Source organism: Coturnix japonica, chromosome 3, assembly GCF_001577835.2.
Source record: "Coturnix japonica isolate 7356 chromosome 3, Coturnix japonica 2.1, whole genome shotgun sequence".
Classification (NCBI taxonomy): domain Eukaryota; kingdom Metazoa; phylum Chordata; class Aves; order Galliformes; family Phasianidae; genus Coturnix; species Coturnix japonica.
This window is the reverse complement of record NC_029518.1, coordinates 49,715,684-49,739,653: the sequence shown is the minus strand read 5'-3', so window position 1 is coordinate 49,739,653 and position 23,970 is coordinate 49,715,684. Positions and strand designations below refer to the sequence as shown.

At 38.7% G+C, this 23,970-nt stretch overlaps 1 protein-coding gene across 1 annotated transcript in view; it reads right to left on the bottom strand.

Moving 5' to 3' along the window:
• The window catches only part of MAP3K5 (mitogen-activated protein kinase kinase kinase 5), an 86,497-nt gene that overhangs the window by 49,239 nt on the left and 13,288 nt on the right, over window positions 1–23,970 (bottom strand). The window contains exons 2-3 of the mRNA XM_015858370.2: window positions 8,636–8,775; window positions 6,085–6,108 (exon numbers count right to left, since the gene is read on the bottom strand). Of these exons, the coding sequence (XP_015713856.1) occupies window positions 6,085–6,108; window positions 8,636–8,775 (164 nt within the window). The remainder of the gene's footprint in view (window positions 1–6,084; window positions 6,109–8,635; window positions 8,776–23,970) is intronic.

Genomic DNA, 23,970 nt, shown 5'->3' with positions numbered 1-23,970 from the left:
AGAAAAACAAAAAACACCACCTCACAAAACCCAACCCTGGCTGCAATCTCTATCATAGAGCCTGCCATTTCAGACTCAAAGACCCAGTAGACTTCAGAAACAGAATACTGAAAGACCAAGGAAAGAACTTAACAGTAAAAAGCAGAAGTACCACACAAGAAGGAAAATAAGAAAGTAAAACAAAGCTCACAGCCATCCTCAGCATCCCCAGATTTCTCTGGTAACTGAGAATCAAGGCAGAATTTCACCATGGTTCTCAAGTGGGGTGGGAACACACTGGCCTTTCCCTCAGCCGGGGCATTATTGTGGATGTTAATTTAACCAAGACAGCTACATTTTCTAAGGAGTTCTGTGTCTCTGAAGCCTCTCAAGTCTGTCTGAAATTCATCAGACAGGCAGATACAGCAAAAGAGTACAGGAAGGAAAACAAAAGCACAAGTTCTTAGGTTTCCTGTTCTTTGGGAAAGGCTTAAAGAAAAAAAAAAAATAAAAAAAAAATTCTACATGCAGTGAAGAAATACAAGAAATAGTGGCCTGGTTTTCACATTCCTAGTGAAAAGGTACTTTAGGTATTTATCAGATGAACCTGAAAAAGGCAAAGATACAGTAGCTCAGGTGACACAAGGGAAAAGAAAACAACTAAGATGTATTATTTATCAAGGGTATGTGGGGAAGGAAGATGTTTTTACTTTATAAGAAAAAAAACAGAAAAAACCACCACAAAACAGTTTTGCTCTCACAAAGTCCAGCATCTCCCACTATGGAGAACATAAGTTTTGCCACTGTCACAAATTTCAGCTATAAAGAGCCAGATCCTGGCTGCACTTGGGCAGGGCTCTCTGTCAAAATACAGGCTACACTAACTTAAGTCAGGAGGTTTTTCTAACACACTCTTCCTATCTGCGCACACATTGCTTCTGATTTTGACTTATTCAGTGCCCATTGTTCTGCTTAAACATTTTTATCCTATCCAACTAAAATCTATCCTGTAATACACAATCCCAATTCCTCTTTCACAAACTCTCATATTCTTTCCCAAGTCTAATAATTAACCTTAATCCAGATTTTAAGCTACTGAACTCACATGGGAGAAATGCTGTTTTCCTTTGATCCACTACTCTGACTCACTTTATAATGTACAACAGAAGCAGCAGCACCAAGCCATTCAAGAAAAACAGGTGATTTTTGGAGGAGTAACACACATTAAACACAATTGCATTTTTAAAAGGGTGTTGATGTAACAAAGGACATAATTGCAAGTAACATAAAGAGGCTTTAAAAGCAGGTGGGAAGAGATCCTTCTCCCAGCCCAATCAACAACAGTTGCTGAAAGTTTCACTTCCCAGCCTCCTTAGTTTATGAGCCCAATCATTATTTACAGCTCAAAAGCTCACATCACACTAATGTTACAGAGTCACTAGAAGCAACCTGAGCTGCAGGTTCAAACAGTTACAGAGAGTTATCAGGGCTGTGACAGACAGGGAATGTGCACACAGAGTACTGGGGCTCATTCTGACGCAGGCAAATACCTCAGGACATGAGATGAGGCACAAACTGGGCCCAAACACTCAGATCACCTGAGCTAGTTCTATCCAGGAGACACAAGCATACACCTCCGAAGGCTTTGAGCCAGCACACTCAGCACCTGGCAACATCAGGCTACCTTCTGAGATCAGATCCATTTTACAGCCTGCATCACCAAACCAGTCAGACAAAGTGGCAGTACAGCTTGGAGTCAGTTATGCATGCATAGATATTTATCATCAAATGACTAAATTTGTAATCCATTTTCATGAATGTTTTGATTGCCTAGCATTTTCCTTGTGTCCCTTTTGAACTTGCTGTGGAAAAACAAACAGTTCCAGGCTGCATGCATTTCCAGTTTAGACACAGACGTAAGTTTACATTAATGGCTCTACCATTGCAGAATTTGAGAATAAGCTATTCCTGGCTAGACCCTCTGGTCAGTGGAACATTAAGCACTCCCCTCTTCGTCTCTTCGTCAGAAGTCCACAAACAGAAGCAAGATGCTTTCAAGTACAAGAAGACCAAACCCCTGAAAACCAAAATCATTATGCTTTATTTGATATACATACACATGAGAAAATATGACAGAATTGCATCTACTTGCCTACCTTTCAGGTTGGCATCCAGTGTTGTTGTTTTTTTTTCCTTTTAATCAAATTAGTGGTGGTAATAAAAATAAGCAGCATCTGTCAGGATTATTTTTCCTGATAACTCTCCTCTAATTAAGATCAGCTTTTCCTCATTTTTCCCTACCAGTTCATTTGAGGAATATCAATCTCTTCCTATTCCAATTGTTTTCATGAGATTTTTATTAAAGGTAATTCTGTAACTGCTCACTGTGCTGCATGTAGCAGATGGCAAAATCCTAGCACAAGTTATTAAATCTATTCCCTTCATCCCCAAACGCACAGTAAATCAACATGTGCTGGTGTTTTAATGAATACAGGCTCAGTCTGGGCTTATTTCAAATCCCATTCAAATGAATGACAGCCTTGCTATTGATTGGGAAAGGAATATAAGTAGCCTTCACACCTCAAATGAATTAAGCACAGAAGCTGGGTCTGCTCTTTCAAACAGCTCCCATTTTCTTTTTGTGCCTGGCAATAACAGTCTTTTGCAGCCATGCCACATCCTAAATGCTTATTAAAAAAAAAATAATAAAAAAATAATCAATGTACGTTTTATCCGTTCTCACAAAATATTAATGAAAGAGGAAAAAAAAAGCTGAATTTTTTTTCCCAAGGAAGATATACACCAAATATATCAATGAACTCAAAGAGCAAAATAACAGTGATGTACCACCAATAACAATAAATAGCTCAGCGGTTATTACCTACACAATACCAACTGAATGTTGTTGTTTCACATCTCTATACATTTCAATACAAAACAACGACCAAACCCAAACAGCCCCTAAATCATTTGCCAGCGGGGAAAAGAGTATTAAAAATACTTCCCTCTATTGCTAGAGGTAAAGAAACCAAGAGCTAAACATAACCCCATGAGATCTGCAGTTACCTATATATGGGGGCTGGAAGCTTGGTAAAACTCCTGGCATGCCTCATTCAGGACCACTTACTCTGAAGGAACACAACCAAGCTGATCCCCAAGCTGTGCCTTAGACAGGAGGCAGCTCCCTCCTCAGGAAGGGCTGTGGAAAACCATTACTAATTACAAACTCGGATCCCTGTGAATGACAGGAAACGCTAATATGAGTTCTCAGCTGTACAGCGCTAACCCCAGTACCTTATTGCTGACCCTGTGACTTAGCTGCCTAGCTGAACGGTTCCCATTCAGCCCTCATCTGCATCAATAAATCACCATTTATTGTTACTTGACCCACAGTTTTTCTCCAAAGTCAGTAAAACTCAAGCCAGGTAGAACCAAGACAAAATAAAAAGCCAAGCAAAGCACAGCCACAAGCTGTAACCTTTATACCAACTTGTCTTCATGACCAGAACTGTTTACTAGTAATTTCTAGAATGCCTCAGCTGCTTGGTTGACCTCAAAAATCAGATAACAAGAAAAACTAAAATTAAGCTTTCAAATATCAAAGTAACTGCCTTCTGTCAAAGTATCGCACCCTGTAAAAATGTGTGTTTTCTGATATTGCAACGTTTGGAAAAGGTCCAACTAACCAGCTATAAAACCACATATAACAGGAAATGAGCCCACATTATCTTTCCCTGCCCTGCCCTGACAAGCTCAATGCAGTTCACGCTAGCTATGCAATGCTGTATTGACCAGAACTTGGAAGCACAAAAATCCAGGTAGAACAAAGAACAAAACAGTAGGTAATGGATTTTTTTTTCCCTCTCTGCACTCGTTTTTAGGAAGATAGGGTTCAGGAAAAGCAAACAAGCCATTTCAGTCAGACAGATCTATATATAGATAAACACACATTTGTTTTGCAGCCTTTTAATCCACTGGTGCCAGGGATACTATTGTGCTGTTCTGGCTGATGTTTGCGTGCTATTAAAACACATTTTCTAGAACTGCAGGACTAACATTTGGTTCTGTTCCTACACCAGATTCATTTCTTTCCTCCTCTATCTGCAGCAACACCGAATCAGTTACATAGGGTGGGTATCACCCTTTGTTATACCAATTCATGCAAGACTGTGGATTTAGGAACGAACACGATCTTCATGAAGCAGGAATTATATTCAGTGAGTAGATACACACCAACATTTTGAAAATTCTATTTCCAGGTAATTTGGCTCATATCATGCCAAAAAAAGAGGAAAAAAAATAAAGACAAACAGTTTCAGAGTTGCTAAGCCAGTTTTCTTTCTTTCTTTCTTTTTTTTCTTTTTTTACTGAATTCCCTGCTCTAATCACTAGGAAAACATTTCCTTTCAGAAAACATGTTATGTGGGTGTGCTTGAAAACATCAGAGATTCTCAAGGACCACACTTACTGTGGCATATATTGAAACATTTCTAAAAGTGGTAAATGACAGTTTCACAGCCACCTATCTGAATTTAAACAGAACAATTCTTTCTCAAACAGATAAAGGCCAAGTTATCATTCCGCTCCTACAACTTCAGAAGCTGTCATGCAAAAGTAGGACAAGACAATATCCTCCTCCTTTATTCTACTTCACAAGCCACCTCTTGCTGCCTTTCTGCTAACAGAGCCATTTCCCCAGTCCTCACATAGACATCGCATTACATTCTCATCCATTCACCTAGATATCTGCCACTGTAGGTCAAATATGTGATACATGCATTTATGAGGAAGGGAGAAAGGCCTCACTGGTCTTCTTTTTGAGTGCAGACCTAACTCATCAACCTACCCCATTTTTGTTGCAGAAAGGCAAGAGATTTTAGCTTAACATGTCATTTACAACATTCTAAGAATCTCTGAAATGCACAAATATCAATGGAACACGCTCCACAATTCCATTTATTTAAATAAAAAAACACTATGTAATTTAAAACACAGCACTAGGGCCAAAGCTCACATGGGATTTTAAAGCCTTCTTTAGAAATTCTATAACCTATAGTGAGCAACTGCACCCATTTCAATAAAATCTTGCTTCACGTTGGTAGAAATCAGTCCTTAAGTCCACAAACTGTGATGTTAAATAAAACAATGTAAAAATCAGGAATACTGCAGTTTCTGTGGCATTTTTAACACCCTGGGAAATAAAACCCAACCAATTTCTAAAATTAAATACTTCACGTGCCCATTAAAACAATTATACAAATACAGGAATTGTACAGCACCTCAGGATACCTGCACAAAGCCAACTAACTGCTATAAAGAGTTATATCCTAACATATATGGCTATCATTACGTCCCCCAAGTGAAGCTGAACACTCAGCATACCCAATATACATTCTGACATGACTGGCCCTGCTGCTCCTGAACAAACCATATGGAGAAACTAGTGCTCACAGCCAAAGTTCTGCCCACATTGAGTGAAAAAGAGGAGGGAGATTTGCATGGCCAACCTCAGAAACCAAAGGGATATGGAATGCTGGGATCAGCACTGCACAAGGGCTGGCAGGCTCCCAACCTTTCCTTCCAGAAGTAAATACACACACTTTCTCTTTCTTAATATATAGACCTTCGCAGCTGCAGCCACTGGTTTCTAAAACAAGCACCACTTTCCAAATAGTTTTTTCAATAGGGGGTGTTTGTTTTTTGTTTTTTTCCTTAATAGTTTCCTTAATTTCTTTTCTTTAAAAAACAACAACCACACAAACAGAGAACAAACAAACCCAAAAACAACCTGAAGAACACTGTGCAAAGAAAACAAAAATCTGGCAAAATGAAAGAAGAAAGTAGCATATGAAAAAACTATCTATATGACAGACAAATAAAGGCAGCTAGGAGAATACCAGTGATAGATGGAAGCAAGGTGAGAAGTGAGCCGGGTACCTAGCAACAAAGTGATACACACAGATTTGCTGCTAGCAGCTCCAGAACTCTGTAAAGTACAGTAGGAAAGTGTTAAATGATTCAAATGGAAAACATGATAAACAACATGAAATGCCACAGAAGTTTGGAATGCCTAGAATTCAGCTGGCATGCAGAAGCCATACTTACATTATTCTTCTGGCAAATAATTTCCTAGAATAAAAAAAAAAACAAACACATTGATAACATTGAACAAATACTGGAAAAGATATCTGACCAGAATGACTTTCTAACTTTAAAATACACAGACAAATGACAGGAAAAGGCAGCTAGAAGCACGTTTTCTTAGCCTGCCAAACCAATAGAAACCAGTATTGTCTCAGGAGAGACAATCTGTAATTGAAAAAGATTACAGAACTAAGTAGATATATACATTCTGTATATACACACAGGAGCACAAGCAGTCCTGAATGGGAGTGTCCAAAAGTTAGCTATTAATACATACATATTTCGCTTTACAAATACCATCTTGCTGCCAGTAGAAAAACTGTAATAGTAAAAGCAGTACTTCTAAGAAGTTTCAGATATTCCCAGCTTGCACTGAAAGCCAACCATTAGCTATTCAAGTTGGTTGAAATTCGTGTTACTCGAAATTTGTGTTGCTTGAACAAACCTGATGCAAAGATTATACAATAAAATCACCATTTAAATGCAAAGTTTCAGAGAATCTAAAGCACACATGGATAGGAGGAGGTGGTTCTTGCACAGCATTTGGGTGGTACAGCCCAAGGAGCTGCCTGAAGGCAAACCACCCATAAGAAGTGGCCTCACCTTCAGGAAGTTCTGCCACTGCCAGACTTATTAACTACGCTATTCTTCCACCACAGGTACCACTGAAGAGCTTCACAAGTCACATCACTAAAAACAGAGGCAGTCTCAAAGCAGGGCACCTCATACTTTCCCTGATTCAAGTTTCAAACTTCCATGAACTGCTTTTTCCCCTGACTGAGGTGACCTATGCTTCCTTATATCCTAGTTAAATCATGTGCTGCAATTCTGTATTTCATACATTTCCATAATCACTACTTTTTTTTTTTTCTTTCAATTCACCACCCTTACAAGATTAAAACAACAAACACTGCCACAAAAGATGCTCCTGCAAGCCCACAACTATATTATTCCATTTATTTATTAAAATGGTCTCTACATAATAGGGAAGGGGCTTTGCTTGCCAAAGACTTTTCTGCAACCACTCTGCAGAAGCATGAGCTTAACTCAAAGCTAAAAGAAACTGTGGGTATTGTTTCTGAGTCCATCAGTGGGCATTATACCAGCGGCAATTGGGACATTGAAGACTCACAACACAGGAGTCAGATTCCATCAACACCAGTGGGAACCCAACATGTGACTAGTTTGCAAAGTTCAGTCCCTGAACTAATAATAGTTTTTCCCAAGCAGTGCCTCACTCCTAGAAAACATTCAGTGGGAGTTGCATGTTTGGCTCCTCTGGAGTACAATGAAATTCTGCTCTACTATAGACCACTGTACTTCTGTAATTGAATTAAATCCAAAGGTGGGTCATCTACTATGAGAAGTTTTATTTTTAGGCCTTTTATCTGAATACCCTTTGTTTTGCACATAGAAGGGAAGTAATTGGATTACCACCACCTTCAGTTGGCGAAGTACATTTGGATAGAGGCACAAGGAGAAGAAACTAAGTTCAAGCTATTTCTCTCCTACAGGAGAGCCAAGCTGCGAATAGCTGGGCAGAATCAAAACCAAATACCCCTGCATTTGCAAGAAGCAGTGGAAGCAAACCTTTTGTGAGAGGCAGCAGTGCCCAGATTGCAACCTGACTCACCAAGCTGCTTATTGAAATGCTTTTCAGCAATGCCTCGAGCTTAAGTGCAGTGGCACGCAATGCCTCTTGATCATAGCCAATGAATCTGAGAGAGTGGAAGTAATTTAAAAGACTGCTATCCAAATCGTCTGCCCTCCCACAACCTCATGGAAGTCAGCAAACCTTCAGCATAGGATGGAGCAAGTGTCAAGTCCTTGGCTTCCACAGCTCACAGCTAACAGTCACCTTAAAACACTACTCGGCATTTAGCCAACCTACTACATGGCAAACACTGTCACTGAGAAACAGGGATAAATTTTGTGCCTACCTAACTGCTGCAGGGTCAATAAACACCAGCAGAAGAGTATTTTATATAAACAACTGTAACTCAGCAAGAGCTACAAGGCTGGACTCAATGATCTTTCAGGTCTTTTCCAATCTGAGTGATCCTATGTTTCCAAGAATTACCAGTGACCACCTGTAGTCCCATCAGGCTTGGGCAGAAAACTGCTAGTTTATATAAGAGCTAAAACATAAGGATTATCCTGTTCTCCCCTATGCTTAACCAATTGTTCTTACTGTTAACCCCAAAGAACAATAATTTTATTGAATGAGAAAACCATGTATTTAAGTTCATTCCTGAGATGTGTCAATCCTTGGTTTCCATAAAAAGCCACTTAACACCAAGATATTTAACTGACCATGGTAAAATCATCTACATTTTTCTCTTGGGAAAAGTGAACTGAGTTTTTCAGCGTTTCACTCAAAACTTATTTTTCAGGCCTCAGAATATTTTTATTATTCTATATGGCTTCCATATTTCTCATGGAAACACACAATCTTTTTTCAAGGGTTGAACAACTGCAGTTTTGCCTCTTGCACTTTTTCATTCAGAGCTACCTTCAGTGACTGCAGAGACTCGGAATTCGTATCACAGTAGAGGATAATGTTGTTAGCCATACTGAAGCTCTCTCTGACTCCCAGGTGGTAGAAGAGGGAAGGCTGACGAAAGGCATCACTCATCTCTACAACAGCAATATCTGTAGGAAGAAATGAAAAATGGTCAGTGCCACACATTTCTGACAGCAACATACTTCTACGCCATTTCTTTCCATTTACTTCAACCATTTCCATCAAAGCATTTGCTTTGATAATAAGAACAGTTTTTAAGTAGGAAATAGAATTATCGAGGGTTTTCCCCATTTCAGTTATGCCTGAATTTTGACTGTAGTCAGCAGGATGTGGTTTAATTTTTTTCTTTCTGTTTTTCCTTCTTCACCTTCCTCCCCACCCATTATTTCCTTTACATGAGACCTTAATTTCCCCAGGTAAGAAGCGGTAAAACATCACTAATGACAGAAAGGCATAAAGTTCATTTGGTGCACTGAAAAACAAAATTTGTTTAGATAATCTCTATATGATGAATGAGGACCCCACAGGAAAAAAATAATAATTGCATTTGATGTATATTTTCACCCTCCATGCAAGATGCAATAAAAATTGATTTAATTAAGTACATGACTGCATAATCAACAACCTTATCACACAGAGTCCTGTTCACAGTAGATTTGACCTGCATGAACATAAGCTCATGCACAAACGTCTACCAAACAATGCATGCAGACATCTGCAATGTCTCTTAAAATGTACATTTCATTTTCCCAGAGTCACAAAGTAAAAGTAAAGCATGAGGCAACTACAACAAATCAGCATATATAAATGTGGCTTCTTTTCTAACAGGCAGAATATTTCCACTACAAAAGTTTTGCTGGATCAAGAGAGCAAACTAAGTAAAATGACTCATCTCCACCTCTCCTGCAAACAGCCTTCTCCCTCTTGTGAGATAGTCTTCACCCAATCCCATTTTTGGGGTTGTTCTATTCAAAGAAATGTAGTAACATGAAGAAAAAAAGGATGAAAAAGAAGCCTGGTTTCCATCACCTCTCCCTCCCTGATTTCCCCTACTGTGAACTCTTCTGTAACAAAAGATAAGTTTCAAGACAAGCTATGCAGGCTAAAAGCCTATTACTCTGCTGTCCTTTTACTAAGAATAAATTTCGTAGGTTGCTCCAAATGTAATGCATCCTATTTATTCCCATGGAAACTACAACAGATGGCAAGAACACAATAACACTATTCAATAGAACAAATTCTAAAATCAAAAACGAAATTATTTTCTTTGGATGTCTCACAATTTATGTTTTAAGAACACCTCTGTCCAATTCCACATAAATATCTGAAGCATGGATACCTCCAAATCCATTTTATTGAAGTAGAAAATTAAGTATATTGCTAAAACTGTACATAGATTGATCTTCTTTAATTTTCAGAAATCAAAACATTACAGAAGTCAAACAAGAATGAAAACAATTTTACTACACCTTGCTTGGGTGGACTTTTAATTATCGAGGGTTGATTATTTATTGATATATTTTTAGGAAGTTTCATAATAGCAACTTTCTGATGCAAGTAATATTTTTTAACTGCTCTTATTCACATAAAAATCCAATCTTTGGAAACTGCAGTCTGATGGTTCATTTCTGTTACCTTGAGCAGGAGAAAAACTTGCGCAAGTTTCCATTACTTACTTCTCAAATCTTGCAAGATAACACTTTCCCACTAGAGTTGCGAAACTAACAGTGAAGAGAGATATTACTTAACAAAGTGATGGTACGTGACCAGAAAAAGAACTCAGAAAATACTTGATGAAACCAGTATTAAACCGGCAAGTTCCCAGGATCATGCAGAAGGGAACACTTATACACACACACACACACCCCTAACCCCACACACCTGCGACAACAAAAACCAAACCAAAAACAACCACCCTTATTACTGTCAAGATGTGATGGCCAAATCCATTTAAGACATTTGTTACAACAAATCAGATGTCCACCACGTTGGAAAACATTAGTCTTATTCAGCTCCTGACACCTTATAGGAGTCATTACCAATGCAGAGCAGCAGCAAGGGTATGGGTAATGATTCCTATAAGGTGCCTGAAACATATTGTCAAGTGCATCTAAGGCAGTTAAACACTATACTGAGTTACATAAAGAGTGATTAGAAGTTATCAGGAGCTGAATAAGACTAACGTTTTCCATGACAAATCTATCTCAAATAAGTATCCATAAAAATCCTCACCAGTTCAGATGAGCCAGTGTTTAACTTAGCATAGGACAACTGTTTGATCATCAATGTAACAAACTACTAGAATCCTACTGAGAAGTCTCTTACTTCTACCAGATAAGATCAGTCTAAAACAGTTCTGCAGTGAAAGATACACAATTTCATGAGTAACAAACAAGCATTCCGACACAAAGTGGAAGCAGCATTTCCACAATTCGAGTGGAAAAACAAATTCACTCAAGGCATTTGCAGTTTCAGTTTCAAGGTAAATTTAAAAAAAAAATTGACCAAGAGCTCCAATCAGAGCTCTTAATCAACCTCTTAACACCTAAACCCACAGTGAGAAGTACTCTGAAGAATAAATTTTAGCCCTTAGTCTTGCACGTAAGATTAAATGTCACTTTTAACTAAAAAAGCAAGAGACTTGTTTCACAGCCCACTGGTACACCAATACTATTTAAAGAGAACAGGGGCAGGATGCTCTTTTTTACTAGTTATCTTAGACATCTTTAGATACAGAGCCTCATAAGAGATCTTACAGCAAATCATTGCCCCTTGCTAGCTTCTGAACATTGAAGAAAGTCTAGTCACAGCCTTTTCTTTCACCACTTTAAGCAGCTGCCATGCCTGTGCTGATAAGTCTGGAGCATAAACGTGTGCTTGATAAGCAAGTGTAGCTCTGGCTACACAGAAGCAGTGTAACTGCTGCAGCATGTAGTTCAGCGAGAACGCATTGTCCATTTCACAAAGCGCTACAAGTTCTACTGACCATAACCAAGCTGTCTGCAATGAAGCTTCTTGCATACAAATTAGTATGGGTAACCACACTAAGCAGCAGGCATAACTACAACCACCAAGCAGTCCTACCTCAGGTTACTAGGCTAGCTGATGTCTATACTAAAAACTGCTCAAAATACAGTCACACAACACATTCAAAAGAACAAAGCACTACTGCACAGGGAGTCTGCTTCCAATTGATCTCAGAAAGCAGACTGTGCAACAGAATTAGAGGCAACTGGCTTGTCTCTTTCTGCCCCAGAAGCAGTAGAAGCTCAAGGACTCATCTCTGTGAAGGCTGGTATATATTACAACCACATGACAAACATTTCTTACCTGAAGTGTAAATCCACTTGTATCTTTTTATGCTACATGTACAAAGATTAAGAACTTCATACATAACATCTCTACTAATTACTCTCTCTTAGCAAATTGCAAGAACTTAAGACCACATACAGTAATGTGGTTAAGAAGGGGAAGTGCCCCTTCAATGTATATAAAGCCTTTTTGTCTTGGTTATTACCAATGCCTTTAGTCACCAAGAAATGCACTGGTCAAAGTTCAACTCCTGCTTATTGTTTAAAATATAACAGGGCAAAGAAGAATGTTTAAACAAACACTTCAAGATATTATGCACGTACACCCTACTTTTTGATACTGTCCGCTTACCACAGTGCTGCCAGGAAGAACTATGAATACAAACAGATCAGTTATAAAACTGAAAAATGTTATGCTTGCTACTATCTTCCAATTGATTGGTGCACAGTTGTTTTTTCATATTCATTGTTACACAGTTAATCAGGACAAAATAAAAACTAATTACTATCAGCAAATTGTGGGATAGACCAATGTTTAGGGCTCCTTTCCACTTGGAGATTAAAACTCTTTTGGCATAGACACAAATACAGACCAAATTGATTCAAACGTAAGTTTGAGTGCAAAGTGTTTTGTGGTACTAACAATGGTTTCAGTAAGTCATGATGGCATTCACTATTGGGTGAACTTTCAGAAATGGGTAAATGGAAGACACCCACACCAACTCCTTTATGGTTCTTGGTCTTTGACTCAGATACCTTATTCCCCACCAATAGCCTGCCTGCTTCAGTTAGGAAGCCTGTTTGGAAATCACAGTACCACATGAGCGCAGCTCAGTAGATCTGGTTCTCCTGTGCAAACCATAGCATCAGTGACTTGTCAGCATCAGTGGAATCATGCATAACTTGTCAGGAGTGTCTCATGTATTTCCAAGACTGGAAGCTGCTGATGCGAGTCACTGACATGAAGACACCTCAACACAGGGGAATGGCTGACCTCTCCGGAAACCTGGCTGGCCAAGCCGGTCTGCTGGGAGAGGCTAGCCAGAAAAAGGGCTTTGTAGAGGTGTCTGAGGTTTGGGTATATAGAAAAAGTGGGTATAGACAGCACACTTGAGCTTCAGATACTAGAGGAAAAGCAAATTAACGTGTAAAATACAAGCAAAAGCACTAAAGCTAACACATATGCTAATTATCTATTTTCTATTGCAGGTTACACTGTCTAGCATCCAGTTCAGGTTCCTTATTTCAGCCCCTCCTGTCACAATCCCAGCAGACAAAGTCAGCACAGCACATGACACCAATGCTCTGGGAAGCTTTCTTCTTTAAATTGCTGCACTAATCCTGGATCAGGTAATTTACTGCATCACTAAAATAAAATTTAAAGCCAATCCTGCAACATACTTGAAGGGGAATTCCTGAGCTTACATGGACAGTCAGCTGAATATGAGCCAGCAGTGTGTGCAGGTGGCCAAGAAGGCCAATGGCATCCTGGCTGATATCAGGAATGGCGTGGTGAACAGGACTAGGGAAGTCATCCTGCCCCTCTATTTGGCATTGGTGAGGCCTCACCTCGAGTACTGTGTTCAGTTTTGGGCACCTCAGTACAAAAAGGACATGGAGGTACTGGAGCAGGTCCAGAGAAGGGCAACAAGGCTTGGAAAATCAGCCCTATGAGGAGAGACTGAGGGAGCTGGGGATGTTTAGTCTGGGGAAAAGGAGGCTGAGGGCAGACCTTACTGCTCTCTTCCAGTATCTGAAAGGTGCTTACAGTGAGAACAGGGCAGGTCTCTTTTCACTGGTGACAGGATGAGGAGAAATGGCCTCAAGATGCGCCAAGGTAAGTTTAGGTTCGACGTTAGGAAACACTTCTTTACAGAAAGGGTAGTTAAACACTGGAATAGGCTGCCCAGGGAGGTGGTTGAGTCACTGTCCCTGAATGTGTTTAAGAGCCGTTTTGATGTGGTGCTCAGAGATATGATTTAGCAGAGGGTTGTTAGAGTTAGAATACTATGGTTAGGCTGTGGTTGGATTTGATGATCAAGGTCTTTTCCAACCTGAGTAATTCTATGATTCTATGATTCCCAGCTAGAGAACAACAAGCATGTCAGCCTGGTGAGCACCCCATTCAATTTGCTGTGGAGCACAAAGCAGAGGCAGAATTAGGGCACCTAGTACTCCAAAAGTAGTAAGTCATCTTCCAATACAGAAGTACCATGTTGCCCACACACTTGTATCAAGCCCAATGCTCCTTGGAAAAATAATCTGAGTCAAACTTGCCTTGAAATATAAAATGTACCTAGACAAACACTAACAAGTAAAAGGTGTGATTTCATCTCAGATAAACTCTTTAACAGTTAACTAGTACGGGTGGCTCTGACCATCCCCATGTCTGTATTAGACCTAACACAGCTGATGCCCAGAGAGACAAGTGAAATCCTGCAATACATTTCAGGTATGTGAAGGGAAAAGAACCCCTTGATTCAATAATACAAGGCTGATGGGAGCAAAATAGAGGATTCTTACTGAAGAGAGAAGCAGAAGAGAGCAAGTAAATGGTAACAATAAAAGTTTGTGTAGATGTTAGATAAACAAATGAGAGGGGGAAAATGTAGGTGATAAACATAAAAGAGGAGTGTGTAGGAACTAACTGCAAACTGCATGGCAGTCTATCAATGATCTGAAGACAACAGAAGAATGAAAAAAAAAAAGAGAAAGCTCAAGATTGAACAAAATACAATCTATTTTATCCCAAGACAAAGGAATATGATGTTATCACACAATTCCAACCCCCCAAAATTAAGAAAAAATACCCTCAGCTTGATGCATGTAGGAGGAACTCGGGAACAAGCAGGAATAAAAAGATGACAACTAAACAAAGAACCATTTATTTAAAAATAACCTCAATACATTCAGGCTCACTGCATCTGTATCAATTCTAATGAAACAGGCTCCCAAGCACCAAGAATGTGAAATACTAAATAATCTCACAATCTAAAACTTTATGTTAGAAAAATATTCAGAACTCAACTGAGGAATACATGAAGCTCTGCTGAAGGTTCAAACACATTCCAAGGCTGGTAAGACCTCCACTGATATTAATGTGTTTTTAAAACAATCCCCAAACACAATGAAAAGTCGAGGAAAGCAATGCAATCTGCAGCAACTCCGTACTTCCACACTTAAAAGTGTTGTCCAGTAGATATAAATTGTTGGGAAACTGTATTTATTAATTATCTTCCTGTCAACATAGAAAGCACTCTTGCAGCCTGAATGAGATCAAGGGAAATAAATAAATGAATAAATATTTATTATATGTGTGTGTATGTATATATACACACACAAATATAGAATATATATATTTATAAATATATATACTTATATATATTTCCCTTGATATATATGTGTGTGTGTGTATTTATATATAAACACCCACACAGGTAAGTAAGTGATAATACCTGTGTGATTATTTTGGTAAACATTTTCATGTTACGTGCTTTTTATGTTTCTCTTACACATGAGACAAAGGAGTGATTAGATTATGCATTCTCTGAAGTCACAGACTGCTCAGGAAGAAAGTATTTGTGGGGATCACAGGGGTGCCAACAGAAGAGCTCAGAGAAGGAAAGGCAGTCCTAAGAAAAACAAACAGCCATGCCTCAGAGGTGATGGAATGAAATTCTAAATTCTAAAGGAGCTTACTATAGCTTTGGAGCTGAGTTCATTAAAATCAAGCAAGGATATAGCCCACCCTGAAGACAGAAGTGGCAAGAGGAAAGTTAATAAAAGAAGAACTTTTAATTTATTTATTCTGTTTATTTCTGCATTACGGATGTAAAATTTTCTCTGATTTTTATTCTAATAAAATTTGACTATATGGTTATATATTTGCCCTCTTTGAGGAACTCAATTTGATAAGTATTCTTATAAGTGGGTCCACATCCAACCTTCAAAAACAACTGATGGTTTCCATCACAACAGTTGGAGGGATCAGATAGAAGCTCTGTTTAGCTCAATATCTCTGCCAGAAGCCAGCAGCCAATGTTGCAAACATTGTAAGAATGGGGCAAATAAAGACCACTCTTTCTCAATCAGCAATCCAGAGACACTTTAAGAAAACTCTTGAGAGAGCTAGAATTCTGAAGTGCAAGAACTAATTTAGTGCTTAATATCATGTGCATAATTAGAACTGCTTTTCTTCATGTGTTGCTTCACATTCACTGCCACTGAACTTCAGCTTTCCCTTAACTGCTCAATTGCCTGGTACCATAATTCTTTCTACAACCCATTACGGTTGGCCCTTAACAGTCTTAACTAGCCTGCACATAGACAAATATCACCACCACATTGCTGACAATCCTCTGAAAAGTCTAATTAAGAAAGAAAGCACAGAGCAATCATTTCACCAGCACATTTCACCACTGGTAACCTTGATACATTGCCAAACTGATTTTCTGTTGCAACACTTCAACACTTCAACTACTTCAAGGGAATAAATATTTCAATTCCAGTCATTTTGTCTCTTAAACATCTTTGGTCAGGGACCTTTTCAAAAGCTTTCTGACACTTAAATACACAATCTCACAGAGAAAGACTTGGAAGATCTTGAAGTCTGACTTTATTCTACAAAACAGCTATGTCAGCTCTTCCCTACTGCCAGATTTTATCCATACATCTGTGAGATTTATCTTTTATTTTTATTTTCAGCCCATTTTTCTACTGATAGTATTGCCTCCCTTTCCTACTGTGACAACACCCACTAAAGTCAGAAGTCACACACTATTAATAACAACGCCATGTTTTTTAACTGGAGCGCCTTTATAGCAGGAGACACCAACACATAGGTTTTTATAAGTCATTACTATTCATTTTATCAGCTTATTTTCTAGTCTTTTCTCCTAGAAACTTAAATCTAAATCAATTTCTCACACTTATCCCCTTAATGAAAGTCTTTCAAAGATCGTAGCAGGAAAGCTGCATCTTTCTCAGCTTTTCCTGTCCTGATTTCACAGGATCCCTAGCTTGCTCCCTGTTGGCGAAGCATTTGAGAATGCTCAAGTCTGACTTCAGCAAGTATTTCTCAAACTCTTTTGGAAACTGCCTTATAAAGGCTTACATTGTATTTGCCATAGTTCATGTTCTTTCAACTCGTTTCCTCACCACTTGAGCAAAAGCTGTCCTTTCAAAGGGCATCATTCCATTCCTTCTTCCTCTTGACAAAGGACAAAGTGACTTTCTGGGAGTTACTTTAAAACTTCTTTTAGTAGAAGTTTTAGAATTAGAAGCAATTTTCTTTGAGGTATCTCCCTGCTATCTGAAAGCTCTTCTGTTTCGTTGCTCCTTTCAGTTTTCTGCTAAGAAGCTTACTCATTGTTGCATTGCTTTATTCCCCCCCCCCCAGTTTCTATTAGAAATGTGGAATGCCCCAGAGATGGGCAAAGCTAAACTAAAAGGCTAAGCCAGACACAGACAATGTGTCTCAGTCCCTTAAGTAGGCAGAGCTCTGTCCATTAAGCTGATAAAAAGTCCAAAAGTGTTTCTAATCCAAAGATGTAGAATTATTTCTTACAACATTATTTTCAACCGTGATTGAGAAATGCTAACTCCCTAGTCATACCAAAAATGGTGTAAACACAGAAAATCCCTAAGCAGTGAGCACAGATTGAAAAATACAGACGTAATATTTTAAGAGTATGAAGAACAACAGCTGGAATGCATAAAATGTGGATCTTCCCATGCTTACAGACTTGGGAACAGAAGTATCGAAAGGCATGTAAAAAATGTGTTTATTTAAGTCTTTGCTTACTCAAGAAAGTATTTCCATCATAAAGAGAAAATGTCATAAATGATACAGTATTTGAGAACTTAAGGCCCCAACTTGCATCTGAATGAAAGGTATATCATACATTTTCCATTTCTGATTCTCGCTACTTGTACCAAGAAACAGAACTGCTGCTCCTTCACTGCAGCATTCAGTGTTTTCCCAGGAACAGAAAGACACTGTGAAGAAAAAAGCCTAAGGGCTTAAGGAGTCTTACAGGCCGGGTTTTCTAATAACAAACACCAACATCTCTCAAAAATCGTATATGTTATTAAATAGGTTTGATCCAAAAAGGAGTAAATTCTCAATAGTTCTACTGCAAAGTAATCATAGCAAATCATATTCTGTTAACAAATAAAATCTGCCTGAGTAGCTTCGTCTAAAAGCCTCAGATTGTAACTACTGAGCTGGCAATACACTGTATGCAGCGCTGTCTTTCCTTAGGGATGGACTCACAGCTCAGGAATTCAAACTGCTCACTACTACTTTTTGCGCTCTGCTCTGGAACATTTTAAAATAAACTCCAAGTTTAGCAAAAAAAAAAAACAAACAAAAAACCAAAACACAGCACTATTCTTCTTTATAGGATGAGAGTATTTACCAGTGATACAGTGCCAAACTGCAGCACTTTGTATCAAGGATCTGTTCAAGCACATATTTGCAATCCTGATTTGCATGTCAGTACTGCTAAAATTTTTTCTGTGACACTAATTTGGGAATCATCCTGAAGGACAGGAGCACAATTGATTTGGGAAACTGAAAACAATGAGAGTTTTTATTATACACTGTGCTTAGGAGTGCTGAAATCAAATAAATCTGCCTAGGCCACGTGGGAAGAAGGGAAAACTTTGTGATTGATAGCAGTTACAGAATGAATGAGCCATTAGTGCGTACTATTGCAAAAAGAATCCATGCTCTGTCCTGTGTGAAGGAGAGCTTCACTTGAAAAACAGCAGAAGTCTCTGTCTGGCACTCACAAGGCAGTGAGTTCATCTGCCTGGAGTTCAAGGTGGATTAGCAGAACCCCTGTTAACGCTGCATTCCCCTGTGATTTGCATTGCCCCATTTTTGTTTTTGCAGACCATGCTGCACTAAACATACTCACTTAACAAAAAGCATACTGTGCTGCTGCTTTGGACTTCACCACACAGTTAGAATGCTGACTTTGTTTTCTTTATGTTTAAAGCACATAATGATTTAACTATGCTTAAATCAATTAAAATGGGAAAGCTCTTATGCTAGTACCTGCCTTCCAGGTAATTCCAAGCAGTCTGTGGATGTAGGTCAGCTCCAGTACATTTTGACTGTACGTTAGAGAAGCTTTCATGAAACAGAAGAATTCACATTCACAGTAAAGTAGACAAAAAACACCTATTAAGAAAACACTCTTAGCTGCAGCTGATGAATGAAAACAGGTAGAAAGCTCCCTCTCTCCAAGTTTTTCTCAGAATAAAAGTGGAAAATTAGCTCAGGCCATTCTCAACCATAGAGATTCATTTCAGCACTGAAAGTAAATTGCACAAAAGTAAAACAAAATGCTTCATGAAGTGCTTTTACTCCTGCATGTTCTACATGTCTCTGATGTACTTTCAGTCTTTTTGCATAAACAAGGGATTGCATCATGCCTCTCCACCCCCACCCAGAAGTTCCTAGAAGCACCACTTACAAAACCTTCCTCATAAGTCCAAGTTACAAGACAGTTATGCTGTAGGAGGTGTAATGAAGGATTTTGCCTTCTGTATAACTCTGTATAAACCACACTGGTGTGCTTCTGTGAATTAGCTTAAATTAACTGATGATCTGCCCCCACCTGTCCGGTCTCCAAAGAGATCAGCCTTATTCACATTTGCATCTACCTCTGGAAAACAATTACAATCTCATTTCTGTAGCAAAGTAGTTATAAAATTTACTAGTTAGCATCATCTCTGAGTGAAGTGTGCCATTTTAGCCTTAAGGATAATCATATTATGTCAGATTAGGAAGCGCATCTAGTCCAGCACCTCATCTCTACCACTGTCAACAACAATAACTAGGGAAGAAGGAAAGAAACGGAGCAACTGCAGAGCCACAGGGAACGTCTCTAAAGCTCCTAGAAATTCAACAGTCTAAAGAGTTTGAGTCATTCAGCCATATGGGGTCCATCGCTCATAACAGGTCTCATCAAACTTATGTCGCAGTTATTTTAGTCCTTTTTTGAAACCAATATTTTTCACATCCACAACACCTTACACCAATGAGATAAACAACTTGACTTAGCCTTTACATGGAAAACTACTTCCCTTTAGCTTCTTCTAAACTTGCTTGCTGATGAGGTAGGACAGAAATTAGGAATGAGTAATTATCATTAGTTCTTTCCTTCTCATTCCTAACCTTGCATTACTTCATAGTTCCCTTTGTTTCCCTTCTGAAGAGGACATATCTATTGTCTGCATCTGTATAGAAAAAAAACAACCACCATGATGCTTCTGGCAATCCTCCTCATTCATCTTGTCTGTATCTTTGACCAAATTCCAAATTCATTTCTGAAAAAAGATTAGCAGAGATGCAGGTGATAATGAAGGTATGACACCACAGATTCATACAGCAAGTGACTTTTCTAGTTTTTCTATTTCTTCCTTTCTTATTAATTCCTATCAGTGTCCCTTCTATTTTATTTCTCCCATGAAGTTTTCAGAAATTTAATCACAACCTCTGTTATGCACCATAACAGACCAGAAAATGAGTATGGCCAGCAGCATTTACTGCCTTTGAGACTCTGCCCATTCATTTGTTTTTACTATCTGTCTAGTGACCGCACTACTAATACTGTTCACAATAAACCAATATGCTCAAGTGTTTTACTGCTCACAAGTTTCCAGGTAGCAAAGTGTTCTTTCCCAACAGGCACAAAAATAAATTCACCATCTCTAGCAAAGACATTGTAATAAAAGTATGCATCCTATGTCTTAAGTGTTCATTGTTACTCTCTTTTTATTTGTTCTATCAAGCTAGGTTAAAAAATAGTCCCTTTAAAATTCAAAAATATTTTTTATATTACAAAGCTTATGATCAATTTGAAAGAAAACCTTGAAAAACAATAATACATATTACTGATTCTGTTCCTCTCTCTCTCTTATACCTTAGCAATTTCCAGCTCTTTCTTTTAGAAAGGAAAAAGGGCTGAGGGTGGGGAGAGAGAAAGAGAACGCCCACCACTGTTACTTTCTTCCTTCTGTTACCACAAAACTACAGGTAGGTTGCTTTTTCCACTAGCTGCAAAGTCTTCAGAAGTCAAACGTGACCCATCTGGGTTTGGCCTGACCCCACCAATCTATAAGTTGCAAGCCTGAGTTCTGCATGCAGTCCTTGCAAAGCAAAAAAGAAAAATCAGAGTCCATTCTACAGCCTGCAGCACTTAATGACACAGAGAACAGTTACTTCAGACCACAATGGAAGGGCACAGCAAACACCACAAACCTGATCCAGTTTAATTTGGAATATCCCTTGAGTTCCAGCTAAAACACTGCACAGATAGAGCTACTTCACACAGAAAATAACATCTCAAATCTAGTGATGACTCCATTTGAAGTATGTAGAATTTAAACAACCAAGCCTCCAACAGAAACCAACACATAGTACTAATTCAGCACATGGTGCTACCACTTTCAGCCATCACAAGTCACAGAACTTGTATGAGTCTGTCCCTTTATTCAGAGCTCTCCACCACGTGGACTTACGCAATCCTCACCCTGTGGTATGGAGGCCTCAAATCCTTTGAAAAATGTAAACAGCCTTATTAGTAAGTGATCAAGGAGGAGGGACTTGCCTCCAACAGAAAGAAAGGAAGTTCCAGCCACGGATATGGTTTCAGACATGAGTTAGCTTACAAGGGTAAGCGCTGTGGCTAGCTACAAGGTCTCTCATGGGTTACAGGTCAATAGTTACTATTTTTTTAATTATTTATTTTTTTACTTTAACTAAAATAAAATGTAGTAAAACCTAGAATTTGACTTAGATTAGCTTTTCCCCACAAGTTTTGATTTTGATCCAGTTTATTAATTAAGCTAGATTTTTGCAACTGGTAGCACAGCAGCTTTATTAGAACTAGCACATCTAACTCCCAACACATAGATCCATCCAGGCTGCATTAATTTAGCTGAAGCCCATCACTCTTCTAGGTAGATCAAGTTTGAAATCAGATTCAGAATTTGAGATATGACTGCTTTAGTCAAACAGCAGTGCTCACATAGTTATCCCTCATGTTTCACACCTGTCAGAACTAAGAGTAGTATAGTAAGGGGAGTCAGTAAAGAGGGAGTAGATGAATAGATCTGAACCTTCTTCTGACTGACGAGGATAAAGCTCTATGCTGGTTGCACTACCAAAAGAACTAGGGGTGAGGGCAAAGAATGTGTGTGTATAAAAAGTTATTTCAGATCCTGGATTTTTCCATGCTCAAATTTCCCAAGAAGCAACAATTAACCTGCAAACTAACACTAAAAAAACTCACTAGAAAATTCTACCTACCTGAAATTACTACTGTTCTCTCCACTACACCACATGCCAATAAAACAGCACTAACTGCCCAGCCTCACAAGTAACTGCACCGCGGCATCCCACAGCAGAAAACGGATATGACTCATCTGAGCTGAATTCTTAACATTTGACACGATGGCTGCTAATTGCTGCAAAACTAGATTAAACAGGTCTGATAAGCAAGTCTACCTTTGGCTTTGTCAATGGTAACACCAAGTAGCCTTCAAGAGCCATGATTTCATTCTCATCCAACTCAGCTGCAGAGCAAAAGGGATAAGCCTTGACTTACTGTTGCTTTGTTGCTCTCTATATGAATACACTAATATTCAAATGTTACCTCCAAAAGGAAAGCATCCTTTAGCAAAAGCTGCTTTCATTTTGCTACAACACTCATTTTGAATTATTGCAGAAGAATCTAATATTGAACCATCCCATTTTTAAAACCTTTTCCCTTCTGATTTAATGTTAAAAGTCGCAAATGCTCATATATTTTTAACTGAACAGAAATTAATCATACCTAAATCAACCATCACACTTGAAGCAGACATGATCTAGTGGATAGCTCACTCAGGAAATCTGAGCACTACCCTCATCTCTATCTGTAGTATATTGCCAAACCTCAGGCAATCACAGAATCAGAGAATATCCTGAGTTGAAGGGGCCCCACAAGGGTCATCAAGTCCAACCCCTCCACAAAACATGACTCAAAATTCAAACTCTGAATGTGCTGTCCAAATGCATCTTGCACTCCGGCAGCTTGGGCTGCAACCAGTGCTCTGGGAAGGTGTGCCAGGCAAGTCTCTCTGTCACATTACTCTTTGTTCCTCTGGTTTCCCTATCCCTAAATTGACAAGCTTGCTGTTTGTCCCCTCTGAAGAGTCTTATCATCTGCAGATGAAATCCACAAGCAGATACATTACCCACAAATACAAATGACCATCACTGCAGCTGATGGAAGAAACCTTGAAATAAAGTGCTCAGAACACCATAAGCGCTGAACTTAATTCTGAAGAATTTATACACAGACATTAACCAGCCTATCACACTGCTGCCCTCGAGGTTTAAGGAAAACAAAAGAAAAAAGAGAAAAAAATAGGCATTGTTCCAGAACAGTTTCTGCAACAAAATTATCACCATAATTTCAAACAAGGTTATGCATTCTAAAAGGTCTGACACCAGTGCATTTTTGAGTAAAAACAAACACCAAAAGAATAGATAAAAGAGGAATGCAATCATTTTATTAGAGGAAAACAAAACAAGAATACTCAATGCAATAAAACAAGCCAATCTAGACTAGATCTGCTGTATCATAACATGCTATCATTTTAACTACAACCCATTCTTACCAGAATCATAGCAGACTGTAAATCCCAGGCTAGCAAGCTCACTCCTGAACCTAGGAGATATTACCAGATGAAGCTCATGAATCCAGCAGTTCCAATTGCCAAATCAGTAGTCCTTAATCTAATTCTTCTTTATTCTATGCAGTTTTAATACAAATGTTCTCATCCAAATAATTTCTGGATTCGATTAATGTTCTAAATTACCTGGTACCAATCAAATGCAATAACCCAGAATGCAAGATCTAACTGCAAGATTAAACCTAGGCTTTGAGCTCCATTCAAGTTCAACTGATGAACTGGTAAGATAACAGTCATTTACGCCAAAAAAATAGATCT